This window comes from Micropterus salmoides, unplaced genomic scaffold (assembly GCF_014851395.1).
Source record: "Micropterus salmoides isolate LMB-PRFRI ecotype aquatic unplaced genomic scaffold, ASM1485139v1 Ms_hic_scaffold_10, whole genome shotgun sequence".
NCBI lineage: Eukaryota > Metazoa > Chordata > Actinopteri > Centrarchiformes > Centrarchidae > Micropterus > Micropterus salmoides.
The window spans coordinates 12,902,194-12,917,521 of NW_024040041.1; the positions used below are offsets into that span (position 1 = coordinate 12,902,194).

The window sequence follows — 15,328 nt, forward strand, 5'->3', positions numbered from 1 at the left end:
GTCACCATCTCCCACTGGGCCTGCGAGGATCCAGACAGAGACTAATCCCTGCAGTGTTTACCGTCCAGTGATGCAGGTGTGTTCAAGTGCTGCCTGCTAAGAAACACACTGATCCTGTTGTCACCCACGGGACAGGATGTGACCGGGACAGCAGGGTGGTTTCTGAGAATAGAAAGGGGCAGATGAGAACGGCCGGTGTTTTTGTAAAAATATACCTTGCAACTCTCTGGCAGAAGGTCTGGATTATCTCTTCACCATGTGCCCAACTTCTATTTAAAATTCCTGCTAAGACACATCACAAAGCTGTGACACTTGTTCATACGTACGGATTATTCAAACTGACTTTTCACAGACTTGTATGACTTGTTACACTGACCTTTTTAGACAACAGTGTTTATGAGGATGGCAGCCTGCATTAATAACATGCTATACGCAAACAGGATGCTTCACAGCTCCTAATTTTAGGCAGTGGAGTCACCAACCTGCCTCCTACCTGCTTCTCACAAGTCAGTTGAGTGTTGAGGAATGTATAGCTGGCTTTTTTGTAACATGTATAGCCCAGTGATAAGCCTCTGTGACAGGCTGCTATTAAAATTGTCATTCTTCTGGCTTCATGTGTCCTGAACTGTTTGTCCCACCTGGTTGTACAGGGCCGAGGTACTGTAGTAATAGGGAATCAAATGGATCACTGGTGGCAACTGACAGATTGCTAACTGTATTTTGTCGATAATATGTCAGAAATGTCAGCATTTTGAGTTTGTTTTCTGTGAATGAATGTGATTGGCAGATATAAACGTCTAAATCCAAAACTATCAAGAAGCTAGTGCAATATCACAAAATTTGGTGTCTGTCCAATCCAAAACAATATATGGGCCAGGATCAGAGATATCAATAGCGACGTCATGAATAGCAGCCAATGTATGATGTAGGAGTGTAGCTATGTATCATCACTTAAGAGGCAAATTCATCATTTATAGGCTGCTTGTGAATGACATGCATCATTTCTTCAAGACAAATACACAAAAATGTCCCTACCAAAGTAAAAACCAAACCTACACCCTTAATGTAAACTAAGGTGTTAATTAAAAGTTAAATTGTGTTACCTCTCTGAACGAAGGAAACAAGCTGCAGATATGCGTACAACAGCAGCAGAGAAGCAAAGAGTGCATGCAACGAGAGTAGTGCTCATGTGCCCAAAATGTGAGACTTCACGACCAGTATCGATGCTCAGAACAAGACTCATTGAGGACACTGAGGTCATGTCCTCTGCAATTTTAATTTCTTTTTTCAGGCAATGTGGGGGTTTTAACAGCCTGTGGGGCGTTTACAAACTCTAATTAAATATTAACACTCGGTGGATTATTTTATAGGGCGATTACTGCATTTGTGGGGCTCATTGCACTTTATGTTAGGCCAACAATAAAATGCAACGATAACTTTTAGTCCTTGCCTTGGTCCATGTAACATGTGAGAGCTCTCTGCCATTTGTTCAGGAGTAGGCCTAATACAGGGCTGTGACAAACACACGCTGTCCACCGACTGAGGCTCTCATTTCTTCTGGTGAGGAAGTAGCTGAAAGGATTCCTCATCATTGCTCAGGGACGCTCCTGCACCCCCTCGATACCATATAAGAGAATGTGAAACCTGATAGCTGCTTCTAAAAGTCTCTTCCTCAAGCTGTGAACACTCAGATGCTCTCACTTCAATTTGTCTAGACATTACATCTATCTCCCCTCTTCCCTGTGTTTAAAGACTATCAGTAATGCAGGGAGGTGATAAATCATAATTTGTGTTGTCATTCAATACTGGCGTCAACTCTTGTAATGACAGAAATGTATTGATCAGTTCCTGTTAGAATACTCTGAGTCATTTGATCTCCCGATTATGTAACACACCAAACTGCCCTAAACTGTGCTTAATATTGTGAAAATCCTTTGTGTTCTCAATTTTGAAACTGCGTTATCTGCAGGTTTTCTGTATTTTCAGTGTACTTATGAAGTATTACAAATACGAAGCAGCGCATTAGAATAGCTGCAAATTATAACAGAGGAAATCAAGTTCAGGAGTGGTACCTTAAGTAGTTGGAGTTGAGGATAAGGATGGCAGCTATGCTATTTCCTCTATTACTTTGGCAGTGTCTGTGAAATGCCCAAGTCCTCCTTCCAAAGGTTTTGGGAACCAGTCGTGTAAGCAACTCTGCCCATCGTAGAAGTCTGTCTGGGGACAGCTGTTGCCACCAGTACCATTTTATAGCACCATATACATGTACTGCATGTCACAAACCTGTATTAGTCTGCATTTTGTACATCATTCATTTAGTGCAAGTACAGTTGTGGAGATCAACAGGATAGGAATAGAATTTTTTGCTCAACGTACATCAATCTTATTTTCTTCAGTGTTGTAAATAGCTGCATTTCTGGCAACCATGTGACTTTAAAGTGACATTTGAGAGGATACATTTAGTGGCTTGGCCCAGTCACTTGGTCATGACTACACTCCCACATGTAACATCCTCAGTGGATGAAGTTTATTGGTGTATCTGGTTATGATACAAAGGGCAAGTGTCACATGACGGACATGCAGGTCAACGAGGCACACTGGAAGGAACATGGATGAATGGAGCGGAAAAAAACTCCACAAATGTGTCTGGAAGAAAAATAATGCGTAAGGAGTGTTTTCAAAATCAGTTTCTAATGTCTCTGGTCAAACTAGGATTATATTGCACCATCAGGTATGATGTAAGCAGACAATTCAACAACACATGTCACATGCCAAAATGAAATCATGTGCTGTTGCTGTTATTGCAGTTGTTTATTTGTCCTGCAATACATCTCCTGCATTAATAGCACCAAAACAATATGACAACACTACAAATCTATAAAACTACTTGTAAAAGCCCTAAATGGGGAAACAACTGCGCTCCAAGGCTCCTATGATTTTCAGGTATAGTCGCCCTCTTCTGGTTTTGTTTAGCTCTAATATTAAGCATAGTTGTTTAGATGTTTATGTAGGAAATTGTATGTCTTAAGCAAGACTCAAAGGGGACATTTTGGTTGTCAACATTTTTATTATGTAGAGGTGGGTGCAGTGTCAGTGGGCATGTGACAGTCCAGTGGGAGGAGCCGGACAAGGGCCACTCATTTCTAAGCTGAAGTCACTGGATCTTAGGCCCTAAAATAGCCCTACAGAGGGTATATAGGGATCCTCTCCCACTTACCCGGTCAGACAACAGTCCTGCGCAACAGCAAGCACACTGCGCAAAACATTATTTCAAAATTGGATGGGAGAAATTCACCGCAGGCAAGAAAACGCGGACACAAGCTAAAGATGGAGATTGCAACATACTGAAGTGAAGTAAAGGATTTGAGAAGTGCTTGTATTCTGCAGTAACAATAGGAGACTCTCCTGCTGGAGACAAAAAGGATAATAATCAAGCGAGGAGAGGACAAAAAGGACTCAGAGCAAAGGATACTGCCCTTTCATTTGATTGGTACATTCTCTTGGATTTCCCACTTCCCTCCTCCTGGGCTGACAGCATAGGGGGAGGCAGAGCCGCAAACACTGCAGGGATGAAGTACAACTACCATGTACCAGTGTCAACGTACACACGCAGTTCACAGTACACACCAACATACCACACGCCTACCTCTTACACCCTCTCACACTACACACCAACACACTACACACCCACATATACCTCTACGACAAAGTACACCCCGACACAGTACAGCACGACACATTACAACCCATCAATTTACACGTCCACTTACAAGGCCGCGTCGACATACACTCCTTCATACAGCAAAGGGTCCCGGTACAGTTCAACACAGCGCACACAAGCACAGGAAAGTCCAGCACCTGCAATACCTGTCGCACCTGCAAAGAGAACTGTGCATTTCCCCAATGACATCATCTTCCAAGATATTGTAAGGAGAGGAGATATGGAGCAAATTGGTCGGTTCATGAGAGCGAGGAAGGTTCGTGTGGATACAATCTTCCACTCAGGTGAGCAAAGTCTCGGATTTTACTTTTTCATCGCATTGTCCAGCAATTTTTCCTGCTAGGATTCATAACTTTAATATTTGAAATGTGGTTTGAAATTAGAAACAATGCCAGCCAATGAGGATCAAGGCCGCAAAACCTATTTGTACGCGTCCCTTGTTGTAGATGTTGAATGCTGTATGTGCTGGGGTGCAACCAAAGCAATGTTTCACTGGCTTGAATTGACCGCATGGCTATACTGCTGCATTTTTTAAAATTTAACCAGGTAAGTCTTATTGAGATTAAAATCTCTTTTGCAAAAGAGACCTGGCCATATACTGCTGCAGAAGACTGATATAGCATTTTGTGCAGGTATGGCAGCGCTACATGAAGCTGTGCTAACGGGGAACCTGGAGGTGGTGAAGCTGCTGGTGAAATATGGCGCCGATGTGCACCAGAGAGATGAAGATGGCTGGACACCCCTTCACATGGCCTGCAGTGACGCCTACCCAGATATTGCCAGGTAACTTTTTAACCTTTCAGCCTTGACTGATCATGCTTGCTTTTTCAGCACACTGATCCATTTTTATTATCTGGCGCTAATGTGTCAAAAGCAAAATATCTATTTCCTACGTCTTTAAATTCATTATAGAACAGATGAGCAGCATTTGAAAACACAGTAATGTGAAACTTTTCTATGAAGTACACATCCTTCAAATATCCCTCAAAGGGTAAGATGAGGTCACCTAATCGCAATGACCTTACTAAGACAAAGTTTATCTGGATATGTCACTGGTGTTTTGGATCTGTACGCAGTGAAAAACACACACATTAAATTGTGGCATAATTCAACCGTCACAATCCACAAGACATGGTATTCAGCATTAAGCAAGCCAAGGGATTAAAAGAGGGATCACTACTGAAACTGAATTTCGACAGCCCCCCTTATTCCAAGGCCTTTGAGTTCAGCCTGTGAAACAATGAAAAATGACAGCCACTGAAGAAAAATGGTTGCTGTAATGATAAACTATGCCATGTTGTATTTTAATCTGAGAATCTCTGATTAACAATGCTCCGCTTCACTTTCCACTCAGATATCTGCTGTCGATGGGAGCCAGCACAGAGGCAGAGAACGAAAATGGAGAGAAGCCTGCAGATCTCATCGACCCAGACTGCAAAGAGCTGGTCAAACTGTTTGAGGCAGGCTGTGTGTGATTGGGCACCAAATGGACCCAACAGAGAAGACAGAAAGCTGAGCAACCACTTGTCAAATAAAAGAACACATATTTAACAGAATACAACACCAGACAAACTTGTAACAGGGTGGAAGAACATAGCCAGAGCTGAGGGCCATGTCACTGAAACCAGAAGATGGCGGTCTAGCGGTTAAGTTTGAAAAGTGCTTAACAAATTGAGATTATTATTTTTTAATTACAGCCTTAAAGCAATGCTCAAATGAGCTGTATTTATCTTTTTGTAGGTTGTTTTTATTTTATTTGTCTTCATATGTGTATTTGTCTGCTGCAAATGTCATTCGATGAATATCTTCACTCTCAGCTCATGTAATACAATCACAATAATGTGTCACTGAAACGAAATGACATCTTCACTTGTCATGAATGGCCCAGAGCTGAATATCTAGTTATTCATTTGAGTAATTTCTACCGTTGTGAGCCTTTCTGTGTATTTTATCAGTTTGGTTGGTGTTAAGCAGTCATTTTTAAGTTGGTTGTAGGAGATGTTTGTGTTTTATGGACAGAGTTATGTGTCCTCACTGCTGGGCAGAAAGGGGATCAGCCAAAATAACAATTGGGCAGGGGTGAGAAATAAAACAAAACAAAACATGAAGTTTAAGCTGTACAAGCACTAATGCTGCAGTATTTTCCTGTCATGTGTTGCTGTTGTTTTCTATAGAAATATGAAGGTCAGTAATGAAAGTCTTATAATGTGCAATTCAATAATTATTTTTGTACGTTTTCATAAATAAACTTTTTCTAAATATGACTAATTTGCTGTTGTGTGGTCTGTGTAAATGAAAGTGTATTACAAGACCTAGAGAGAACACACCGGCATTGTCAGCACCATCACCTCAAGCCGACCTCTTTGTGTAATGCGTTGTTATATGCTACAAGATTACCTGGGGTAAAAGAGGTGCCCTCAGCTTAAGTTAGGTTAGTACATTTAATGAAAGGGGATTCCAAAAATACATCCCTATATCCTGGTATGGTATCCTGGCATGAATTTAAAATGGAAATACAATAGCACCAATGAACATAACTGTAGTGTTGTATTTTTACTGAAGAAGACAGAGAGTTGTTTCAAATAAAGAGAAGACAATGCAAATCTAGTGTAACGTTACACATTTTTTTTTTTAAAGAAGTAGCTCACCTGTAGTGCAGTCTATTCAGTCTGCTGCAGTCTGCTCTGTTGTACAGCGTGTGTATATTTGTTTATTATAATAATTATTGTTATAATAATTTATAATAATAACATAATACTGAATAATGGAACATTAAACACATATTATAGTTGTAAAAGCTCTTTCACTTCCGTGTCTTTTCCCGGAAATGATTGGTTGGCATTGGCAACGTTTTAGCCAGGTCTAACGGCGGATAGTCTCTGAATAAAGAAATCGAAAGAAAGGGCCATAAAAAGGTTTGTTGAATATTTTAACAGTGTGTCTTTTACTGGACATCTTTGAAAGGATTTCGCTACGCTACGTGTCTTTCTAATAAATATGTGGGACCACTAACGCCATCAGAAGCTGATGCTAACGTTACGACAATACAATGTAAATCACCAGCTAGCTAGCCGAAATTATTGTGTCAGCACATCTTTAGTTAGCTGTCTCTTGGGGTATAGCTATAGGGGGACACGAAACCGACAAAGCCGAAATTATTTTGGAGACAATACACAAGTTGTTCGTGTTCGTGAGAATTTAACCAGTAGTTAAAGTACCGGGTTGGGCTCTGTGGGTTAGCCTGGTGCTAACACCACTGAAGCAAAAAACGTAAACAAAAGCCCCTTGGCTAAAGTGGTTAACGTCAACATTTGTTCATTTCCTCCAGACTTACAGCGTACCTTAGCTATATAGACATGAGTTAACGCAACCAACTTCGAGTTAACACTGTTAATTGAATTATCAGAACTATTCAGTTGATTTAGTTTTTGTAAGTGACTAGAAAGTAGCTAGCAGATTTAACTATGTGGGCTAACCAGCGGTGTCACTAGTTTACTGTTCCTGAAAGTTAACGTTAGCTTTGTCTTAAATGTAGGTCCGTGTTATGTAATTTAGAAACTCACACATCAAGTGGGGATGCTATGGTTGTCACTGTTTTTTTATTTTTAGAATTCAGCAGAGGACTTCTGTACCTTGTATTCTTCAAATCCACTCACCATAGAGGAGCGAGGAGCGAGTACAGACTGCAAACAGAATGACCAGGTCTGTAGCAAGTTGCTAAAGGACCAATGTTAATGATTCATTTCATCAAATGTACATTTTTTGCGTAACGTTACTGCTTTGGGCTTGAGAGACCGAAGAATTGTATGTGAAGCTTAGTTTACAGTAAACAACGATTAGAAGACTGATGAAATGAATGTTTTGCTGCTAACTTTGCTGTTTGCTGTTCATGTTTGTGAAGCTCATCTGCTCCCAGGATGGTGAATAGTTACAAGCGGACTTCAAGCCCCCGATCCCCTACTAACACTGGGGAGCTTTTCACCCCAGCACATGAGGAAAATGTGCGCTTTATACATGATAGTAAGTACGCCATCTAACACTGACGTGTTGACTTTTCTTTCAGAATAATCTAAGCATTTTATCTCCATTTACTAATGATCATAATAAGAATTATTCAGAGCTAAAATTAAATGTTGTTGCCCAGAGGCCTGTACCACGAAGCAAGTTCAACATACCCAGGATATCTTTTTGTTATCTGGCTTCACTGACCCTAACATTTACGATCGGGACATGCGGTACCACGAAGCTGCTTATCAACTCGGTAAGTTAACCCAGGGTTTCCCCATCCAGCCGTGAGTGCGTTCACATAAAAAAAGGCGGTGTTGGCAGCAGATGACCAATCGCAGACATGAACAAGTCCACCGGCATCACAGCGTAATATTTTACAAACGAAGAGGAATCTGTAACACTAGCCTGCAGAAATACGACATGGTCTAAGTAGCACGGCTGCAGCTGACACATGCAGGGAGACAGAAAATCGCAGACAGTTTGGCTAAATGAACATGCGTGGTCTAGTCTATAATAGGGTAATGCATGGATTTGATGCGTTCTTATGAGCTGTATGTAAAATATCAGCCTTATTCTTTCAGCTCGGCTGTGTGTCTGCGTTTTCACGTTAAAAGACTCTGATTGGCACTGATTAAGTGGTCTTCCACCCCCCTTTATAAGAACTTCATCACTTCAAAATTTGGATTAGTTTATTTAACACACTCAAAATTCTTTCAGACATTGTTCTAAATTAACTTCATAAAGCAATGTAATGAAAATTCCATGCATGTTATAAAATGTGCTCAAATAGTGGTTGAAAGACTGAATCTCAACATTTAGGCTGCTGAAAACTCACCTCATTACCTGCGTCCACATAACAAAAGGTGGAGCGGAACATGACCAGTTTCTGTGATAGCCTATAAGATAGCTACTAACCTAAAATACGTTCATATTAAAATTTATTTCAGTATCCCCACCAAACTGCTGATAATATTCAGCCTCACATAAAATGAAACCCATTTATTTTAACAGCTGTGACAGACTATGTGGAATGGACTGGGAGCAAATAAAAAAATATGAAGTGAAATATGTAGGCTTACTGTAAAAACCTGTACAATACATTGTTACCAAAGTTTCGCCATATCACCGCAGCAAACATAAAAGCATCCTATAAAAGAGTCTGTGGGATTTCCTACAGATGGTGTCATGTAATTTTTCAAGAGAGCTGATTGGTCAGTAGGCAGTGTTTCTATAGAGCTGATCTCTTATCTGGAAGATAACCTGCTCCGGAACAGGTTAGCTGTTCAGCAGAAGTTACCATGGCGATCTACTATGGTAAGAAGTGAACCACCTTCGTAGTACTGAAAACCCAGGGTTAACCACAAAGTTACCTCCATAAACTCAAATCATGCTTCATGGTACAGGCCCCAGGAACAGCTTTGGTCCAAGTTTATTTCCTGTGGACTATTTGCATTAGGGAAAACTGCAACAAGAAAAAAAATGTTGACCTGTTTAATCACTTAATGCGCTGCATATAAACACAATCCTAACCTTTTGGTTTATCTTGCATCTTGACACACACACATGGGAATTGCCAGTTAAATTGGCATGTGTAAACAGCAGCTCATACATACCACTTGAATCTGCAGGTACAGACTATTTTTTTAAAACCCATATCATGTATTTTAGTTTTATGGTTAATGCCATGGACTGAACAGACTCTTTATCATCAATGTGTTGCAGTAGCCTCCCATGAAATTACATTAATGACTTAATAAGTCATATAGCAGGTTATTTTAAACATAACATTGTAACTTAACAGACTTGCAGCTTTAATAGTTTAAACAGTTTACAGATAAAGAAAACAGCTTATGTGCCCACTTGAATGTGAGGACATGATTTGTAATGACAGAAGCATTACAGCATTTGGCCTGTCAGTCCCTCTCCACAATGCAAGCATCCACACTTAACAGTCTCTCGTTCTTCTAATCGGTGATAAATCAGTTTTCATTGTTTGCATACCCTGAGGGAGCCGCACCTTGTTTAGTGTGGGGATTTCAAGTGGGGGAAAAACATACATATTCAGTGTTTCTCAACTCATTGTGTGTATCCATGAGGTCTAACAAACATGCCAGTAGCATTTCTTTCCTCTCAAAACATTCCCTAACTTGGCGTGTTAACACCACCTGTAGATCAGTGGAAAAACCTGAAACCATTAGCAGGACTATGTGTCATGCTTGTGCTTGCACTTGTGCTGTCATGAGAAATACACTCTCTAAAACTCCACAGGGAACCTTTTTAAGTCCTGACAGTCATAGTGTCAATGAGGTAGGTCCAAGTGCTGGGACAGTGAGTGACAGTGTGGTACTAATGACCACAGTACACGCTTCTGATAGCTTTTCACTTTTGACTTCAGCCATCATCATTAAAAGTAGAAATGGTGCTACAGTATCTGAATTGGACAACTCAATTTGCCCGCTATGAGAACAAGTTCTGGCATTAAAGCACGTGCTAAACGTTGCAAGTCAACAAATGTCAGCATGCTGTCTTGGATTCAGTGAGACGTCTCACCTTCATTAAAATGAACTTCTTATTAACGTTCAAACTGCACTTCTGTCTGTCATGCATGGTAGGATAAGATTTCCTAAATTTAACAAAAGCATTTGTTGTCTTTACTTGTTCACAGCCTGGCAGTGTGTGCTTAGAGACATCAGATCAACACAAAATAGTGAACGTAATGACCGTGGACCACAGGAGTATGTGGAGAAGAACCCAAATCCTAACCTACATTGTAAGTTAAAATGTAACTTGGTCATGGAGTGGATTTTATTTTTATGTCACACTAAAGGATTAAATTAATCAAGCAACTTGTTTCTGTCTGGCTCTTTGCAGCTTTCACACCAGTGGACCTGAGTGACCTCAAGAAACGCAACACACAGGACTCCAAGAAGTCCTAGTGTTTCTCATGATGGTCCAGTCGCTTTTTTTTCTACCCATTTTCCTCAAGAACTTTTCCTCCATCAGCCAGAAAGTCAGCCCTATTGCCCAGTCTAGCACAGAATGCCAATCTCCCTCTTTTTTTCCTTTTATTTTTTTAAACTCTGGACCATAGAAACCTCCGTCTCTTTCTTTACCCTCTACAAAAGACTAAGAAGAAAAGAAGTGGGATTCCAGGGAGCACAAATTCTCCCGTCTCTTGGTTCATGTTTTTTAAGTGAAAAAATCTTCATGTGTACATTCTTTATGTGGATGGGACTGATGCAAACTTTCATCCAAATTTGCTGACATCTGATGCTGAGGTACAAACTGTTGACACTCTCCACAGGACTCAAAAGACTGCAGTCTTAAATACAAACCCTGTTTTCTTTAGTACTGCTACTTATATGACTTTGGAGGAAAATGCAAAAGGGCTGACTGCATTTTATTTTATTTTTATTTTTTTGGTTTTGGAAGATAGTTTGATACGTAAATTGTAGACGTAATGGAATGGTCACATTGGATACACACTTTATGGGCAAGTTTGGGAAGCCAAATCTAATGTAGAAGGCCAACATTTTTATTCTAAATTTTCTTTCCCTCAAATGGACTTTACTAAGTAGAGACCTCCCCAAGTATGCTGCCCTTGGTTAACCCCCCTCCCCTAAGCCTTGAAACAAAATGTTGAATAAAAGACTTTTACAGTACTGTGCTTGTATTGATCCCAAATAAATATCAACCATGGGACATGGAGAAAGGAAACTGTGTGAAACCTCCCCTAAAGGGGTCCCATGGAATTTCATAAAGCCAGGTAATTGTGAAAAACGATTATAATATATACTGGTTATTGATTCTAGAGCTTTAGCCAAGGGTTATTACCAATCATTTTCAAAATGTCAAATGATTAATCATTTGGTTTATAATTTATACTATATATACTTCTAAGACAACTGTAAACAATTTCTTAGAGCCAAAGTTGACAAATTCAAATTGCTTGTCTTGTCTGATCATAGACATTTAGTTTAATGTCTTAGAAGGCTAAAGAAACCAACAAATATTCCCATTTAAGTGGCTATAACCAGTGAAAGGTTGACATTTATGCTTAAAAATGACTTGAAATGGTTGTTGATTATCACAATCCTTGCAGATTTAATCTTCTGTCAATTGACTGACTGCTAACTGATTAGAATCTGTGAAGCAAAACTTTCCACTATAAATATGAGTCATCGGGGAACACGATCCATTCACGCATGACTATACATTTTCTTACACTGGTCACGCATTCAATTCAATTCAGCTTTATTGGCATGAATGTAAAACAACAATATTGCCAAACGTATCATGCTTATTACGTGATGACGTCATGATTACGTGCAGTACGTAGTGAGCCAGTTTGTCTATATCCTGCTGCGGACGTTGGCTCATTGTGTTTTGTCGTCGGCGCAGAGGGTTGTGAAAGGGCAAAGAGAGGGACCAATCCAGGCTAGGGTGTATTGTTTTTTTTAATACTTTGTTGACAGTTTAGCACTATTGGGGCAGCATAATGGCGGATAAAATGGATATGTCTCTAGACGACATTATCAAGCAGAACAGGCAGCAGAGAGGTGGAGGCCGGGGTGGAAGAGGTCGAGGCCGTGGAGGCTCAGGCGGCGGCGGCCGGGGAGGAGGAGGCGCCGGGCGTGTTGGAGTCGGCAGCGGAGGATTTGGAGGCCGAGGTGGCGGATCCGGCCCCATGAGGAGCCGACAGAACCTGAACCGCGGTAGAGGCAGACCAACGCCTTACAGCAGGGTATGAGAAAGTTAGAGGAATGGGCAGAAAAAGGAAAAACCTTCGGCAAACCTGAAAATGCCTGGTTAACATCCTTCTATTCTCCAATAGGCTTGCTAGCTAACCCTCTAGCCAGCTTGCTGGTCAAGCGAATAAAATTATTGCTGTAACCGCCGAGTTTCCCTCGGAGGAGAGCTCTATAGTTTGCGGTTGAGCATTAATGGCATTTGTATGCATAGTGTGTCCCTTCACCCACAACCTATATGTGTTGCATCAATTTCAAGAAGAGGCCGTGTGTTAGCCGTATTGGTTAACTAGCTAAAGTTGGATCGTGAAGGCCTCGGCGGCGCCATTTTGAATCCAGCACCTTAAATTAGAGCTAGTCGTCCACGGTCAGTAAGAGCGCTTTCCACCCGAAGTTTCGAAATGACGATGAGAGGAAACGACTTCATCGAGAAAATTCACCCGCAGTGGGGTTTTTCCATCTCTTTGGGAGCATAGTTTTTGTCCATGTCCCGGTGCAGCAAGAAGGCGGCCTTTTGTTCGGGAGTGGCTGGCGGGTTCACAACAAGGCCCGTTTGGTGGCAACCATTGTGGCTGTTACTTGTGGATGGATCAGTGGACTTCAACTCCCCATCTGATAGTGTCCATATAAATCGTCACTTTTTTTTACGTGTGAATGAGTGTTTAGAAAAGACCAACAAAGCCCCAATCAAAATGGCGTGGTCTCAAAATGGACGCTCACATAATCCACGCTCGCATAGAGGAGGTAGCCGGCCCATTTCTAGTTGTTCATCCACCACTTCAAGTTATGGACACTTCCCCCTGCATTAAAGCCCGTTTCGTGGCTTGGTAAAGAACTTTTGGGCGAGCCGGGAAATGTGGTGCAACGCTGGAGGCAACGCTGCTTCAGATGGCGACCCCCCCCCCCCCTCCGTGTACCCGAGGATCATATCTGGAGCAGATGGCAAGAGAACAATGGGCTATATTGGTAGCTAGCCGGGGTGGGCAAGTTCTTAGTATACAGATTGTGGGTGGGTTTGGGATAACAAACTTTGCTCAGTTTTGACTTAATAGTCATTGAGTAAATGTATACGGTCTCAGTAGATGCCGCTAGACCTCACAATGTTGGAAGCTATATACATTATGTGTGTGTATGGAGGTGATATACAATGAATCCCCTTGCTGTTATAGTTGTTTGTCTTGTCTGTCCTCTGTCTGAACTGATTCACTTGCTTGTAGTGATGGGGTGGGCAGGGAACATTGGGGACCCTCTTGGGGGAACTGAGCACCCTGGCCCTGTTGGAAGTGGAGCCCCTGCTTGCCCCAACACCCAGCCGTGTGGACTCTGTGATTGACAGAGGCAAGGGGATCCTGAAGTCAGCAGGTGCGTTCTCTTTCATCTGTTGCAGCCTAAACAGCTTCCAGATAAGTGGCAGCACGACATGTTTGACAATGGCTTCAGTGGCTTCAATGGCGCTGCTGGAGGCGGTGGTGGAGCTGGTGTGGAAACCGGAGGGAAGCTCCTTGTCTCCAACCTTGACTTTGGGGTCTCAGACGCAGACATTCAGGTATTTCACCATACCCATTTATTTTTGTTGTCAGTGCATTTCGTTGGTGTGCTAAACCGGGTGGATTAAAGGGATGGTTACTAAGGACTTTCTTTTTTTTTACCCCACTAGGAACTTTTTGCTGAATTTGGGACTCTGAAAAAGGCGGCAGTCCATTACGACCGATCAGGAAGAAGCCTGGGAACCGCAGATGTCCACTTTGAAAGGAGGGCAGATGCACTAAAGGCCATGAAGCAGTACAATGGCATCCCACTTGATGGTATGCCTCAAATGCTAAGCAACACATCCACTGCACAAATATGTTCATTTTTGTTCAACTTTGTTTATAATTTTATTAATCGAAGAAAACTACTTTTCTAATTTCCTGACCATTTCTAGCACTGCTGTTTCTCAAAATTGTGAGATTCCCTATGCCTTTGTCTCTCTAGGGCGGCCTATGAACATACAGCTCGTCACGTCACAGATTGACACACAGAGGCGACCTATGCAAGGGTGAGTGTAGCCATATGATAAAGAAACTTTACTCCAAGATGTTGGACACCATTCGTGATGGGCACTCTTATTTCTAGTCTCAACAGAGGAGGTGGAGGCATGAACAGAAATCGCGGGGGCGGCTTTGGGGGGCATGCAGAGAGGCCGCGGAGGACGTGGTGCAGGAGGTGGTGCCAGAGGAAGGGGGCGAGGTGGGCGAGGCGGTAGTAATAAGCAGCAGCTGTCAGCAGAAGAACTCGACGCCCAGTTAGACGCCTACAATGCCAGGGTATGTTCAGCAGTGAATACCTTGCCTGTTATCGATGAACAAATAGTGTGTTAGCAGCTGTCTAATTTCATTCTTTTGTTTTCTCAGATGGACACTAGCTAAGAAATGATGCTCCTTCTGGTTGTCGTCCCTTCGTCTCTGCACAGAAGGGTGGTTGTTACAAATGTGCAGAATATTTTACACTTGGTTGTCTTCAGATGTGATTGAAATTATTGTTCAAACCTCTTCTTTTAAATGCCCCAAAGTGTTTTTTACCAGTATTTTTTTTTTTTTTCTTCCCTTTTTCTGATGAAAATGGTTTTGGCTGTAGGTCAATGTGAATTGGGTTTTCCCCAATTCTTTCCTCTACCCTGTAGTTAATGGAACTTGTAATAAAACCTGCAGTGCATATTAACCAAATTCTGTCTCTCTCAATTTGTGTCCACACATCTGCTTGTCTGTCCAGTTTTAAAATTCATTTTAAAAATCATTAAAATTTAACAAAGAAGGTGCTTGTGGTTATTTTGGGCTGAGATTTAATGAAGGGATTAATTGCATTCTGTGTC

At 41.6% G+C, this 15,328-nt stretch overlaps 3 protein-coding genes across 4 annotated transcripts; all 3 read left to right on the forward strand.

Annotated features, from left to right (window-relative positions):
* The first annotated feature begins 3,222 nt into the window (after nucleotides 1–3,222).
* On the forward strand, nucleotides 3,223–5,297 carry LOC119886165 (protein phosphatase 1 regulatory subunit 27). The gene is made up of 3 exons (XM_038696718.1): nucleotides 3,223–4,005; nucleotides 4,354–4,504; nucleotides 5,076–5,297. The coding sequence occupies exons 1-3, from the start codon at nucleotides 3,570–3,572 to the stop codon at nucleotides 5,194–5,196; spliced, it is 708 nt and encodes a 235-aa protein (XP_038552646.1). The 5' UTR covers nucleotides 3,223–3,569; the 3' UTR covers nucleotides 5,197–5,297.
* A 1,225-nt stretch (nucleotides 5,298–6,522) lies between these two features.
* On the forward strand, nucleotides 6,523–11,391 carry mcrip1 (MAPK regulated corepressor interacting protein 1). Of its 2 annotated transcripts, XM_038696744.1 has the most exons (6): nucleotides 6,523–6,636; nucleotides 7,331–7,423; nucleotides 7,623–7,741; nucleotides 7,866–7,982; nucleotides 10,395–10,499; nucleotides 10,601–11,391. In XM_038696744.1, the coding sequence occupies exons 2-6, from the start codon at nucleotides 7,416–7,418 to the stop codon at nucleotides 10,663–10,665; spliced, it is 414 nt and encodes a 137-aa protein (XP_038552672.1). In that variant the 5' UTR covers nucleotides 6,523–6,636; nucleotides 7,331–7,415; the 3' UTR covers nucleotides 10,666–11,391. The 2 variants fall into 2 exon arrangements, with proteins under 2 accessions (XP_038552672.1, XP_038552680.1); XM_038696752.1 differs by lacking the exon at nucleotides 7,866–7,982 and having other exon boundaries at nucleotides 6,524–6,636.
* Nucleotides 11,392–12,104: 713 nt separating this feature from the next.
* Nucleotides 12,105–15,182, forward strand: alyref (Aly/REF export factor). The gene is given in 7 exon segments (XM_038696732.1): nucleotides 12,105–12,473; nucleotides 13,865–14,023; nucleotides 14,135–14,282; nucleotides 14,452–14,515; nucleotides 14,593–14,647; nucleotides 14,649–14,783; nucleotides 14,871–15,182. Coding segments are annotated over 7 exon segments (822 nt in total). The 5' UTR covers nucleotides 12,105–12,227; the 3' UTR covers nucleotides 14,886–15,182.
* The last annotated feature ends 146 nt before the right edge of the window (nucleotides 15,183–15,328 follow it).

Excerpts from the sequence above, each read along its gene's own strand:
- LOC119886165 (XM_038696718.1), top strand. The coding sequence starts at position 3,570 with ATGAAGTACAACTACCATGTACCAGTGTCAACGTACACACGCAGTTCA. Across the intron at positions 4,006-4,353 it reads GGATACAATCTTCCACTCAG|GTATGGCAGCGCTACATGAA; the intron begins GTGAGCAAAGTC and ends CATTTTGTGCAG. Across the intron at positions 4,505-5,075 it reads GCCTACCCAGATATTGCCAG|ATATCTGCTGTCGATGGGAG; the intron begins GTAACTTTTTAA and ends CTTTCCACTCAG.
- mcrip1 (XM_038696744.1), top strand. Across the intron at positions 7,742-7,865 it reads TGTGCGCTTTATACATGATA|AGGCCTGTACCACGAAGCAA; the intron begins GTAAGTACGCCA and ends GTTGTTGCCCAG. Across the intron at positions 7,983-10,394 it reads CGAAGCTGCTTATCAACTCG|CCTGGCAGTGTGTGCTTAGA; the intron begins GTAAGTTAACCC and ends ACTTGTTCACAG.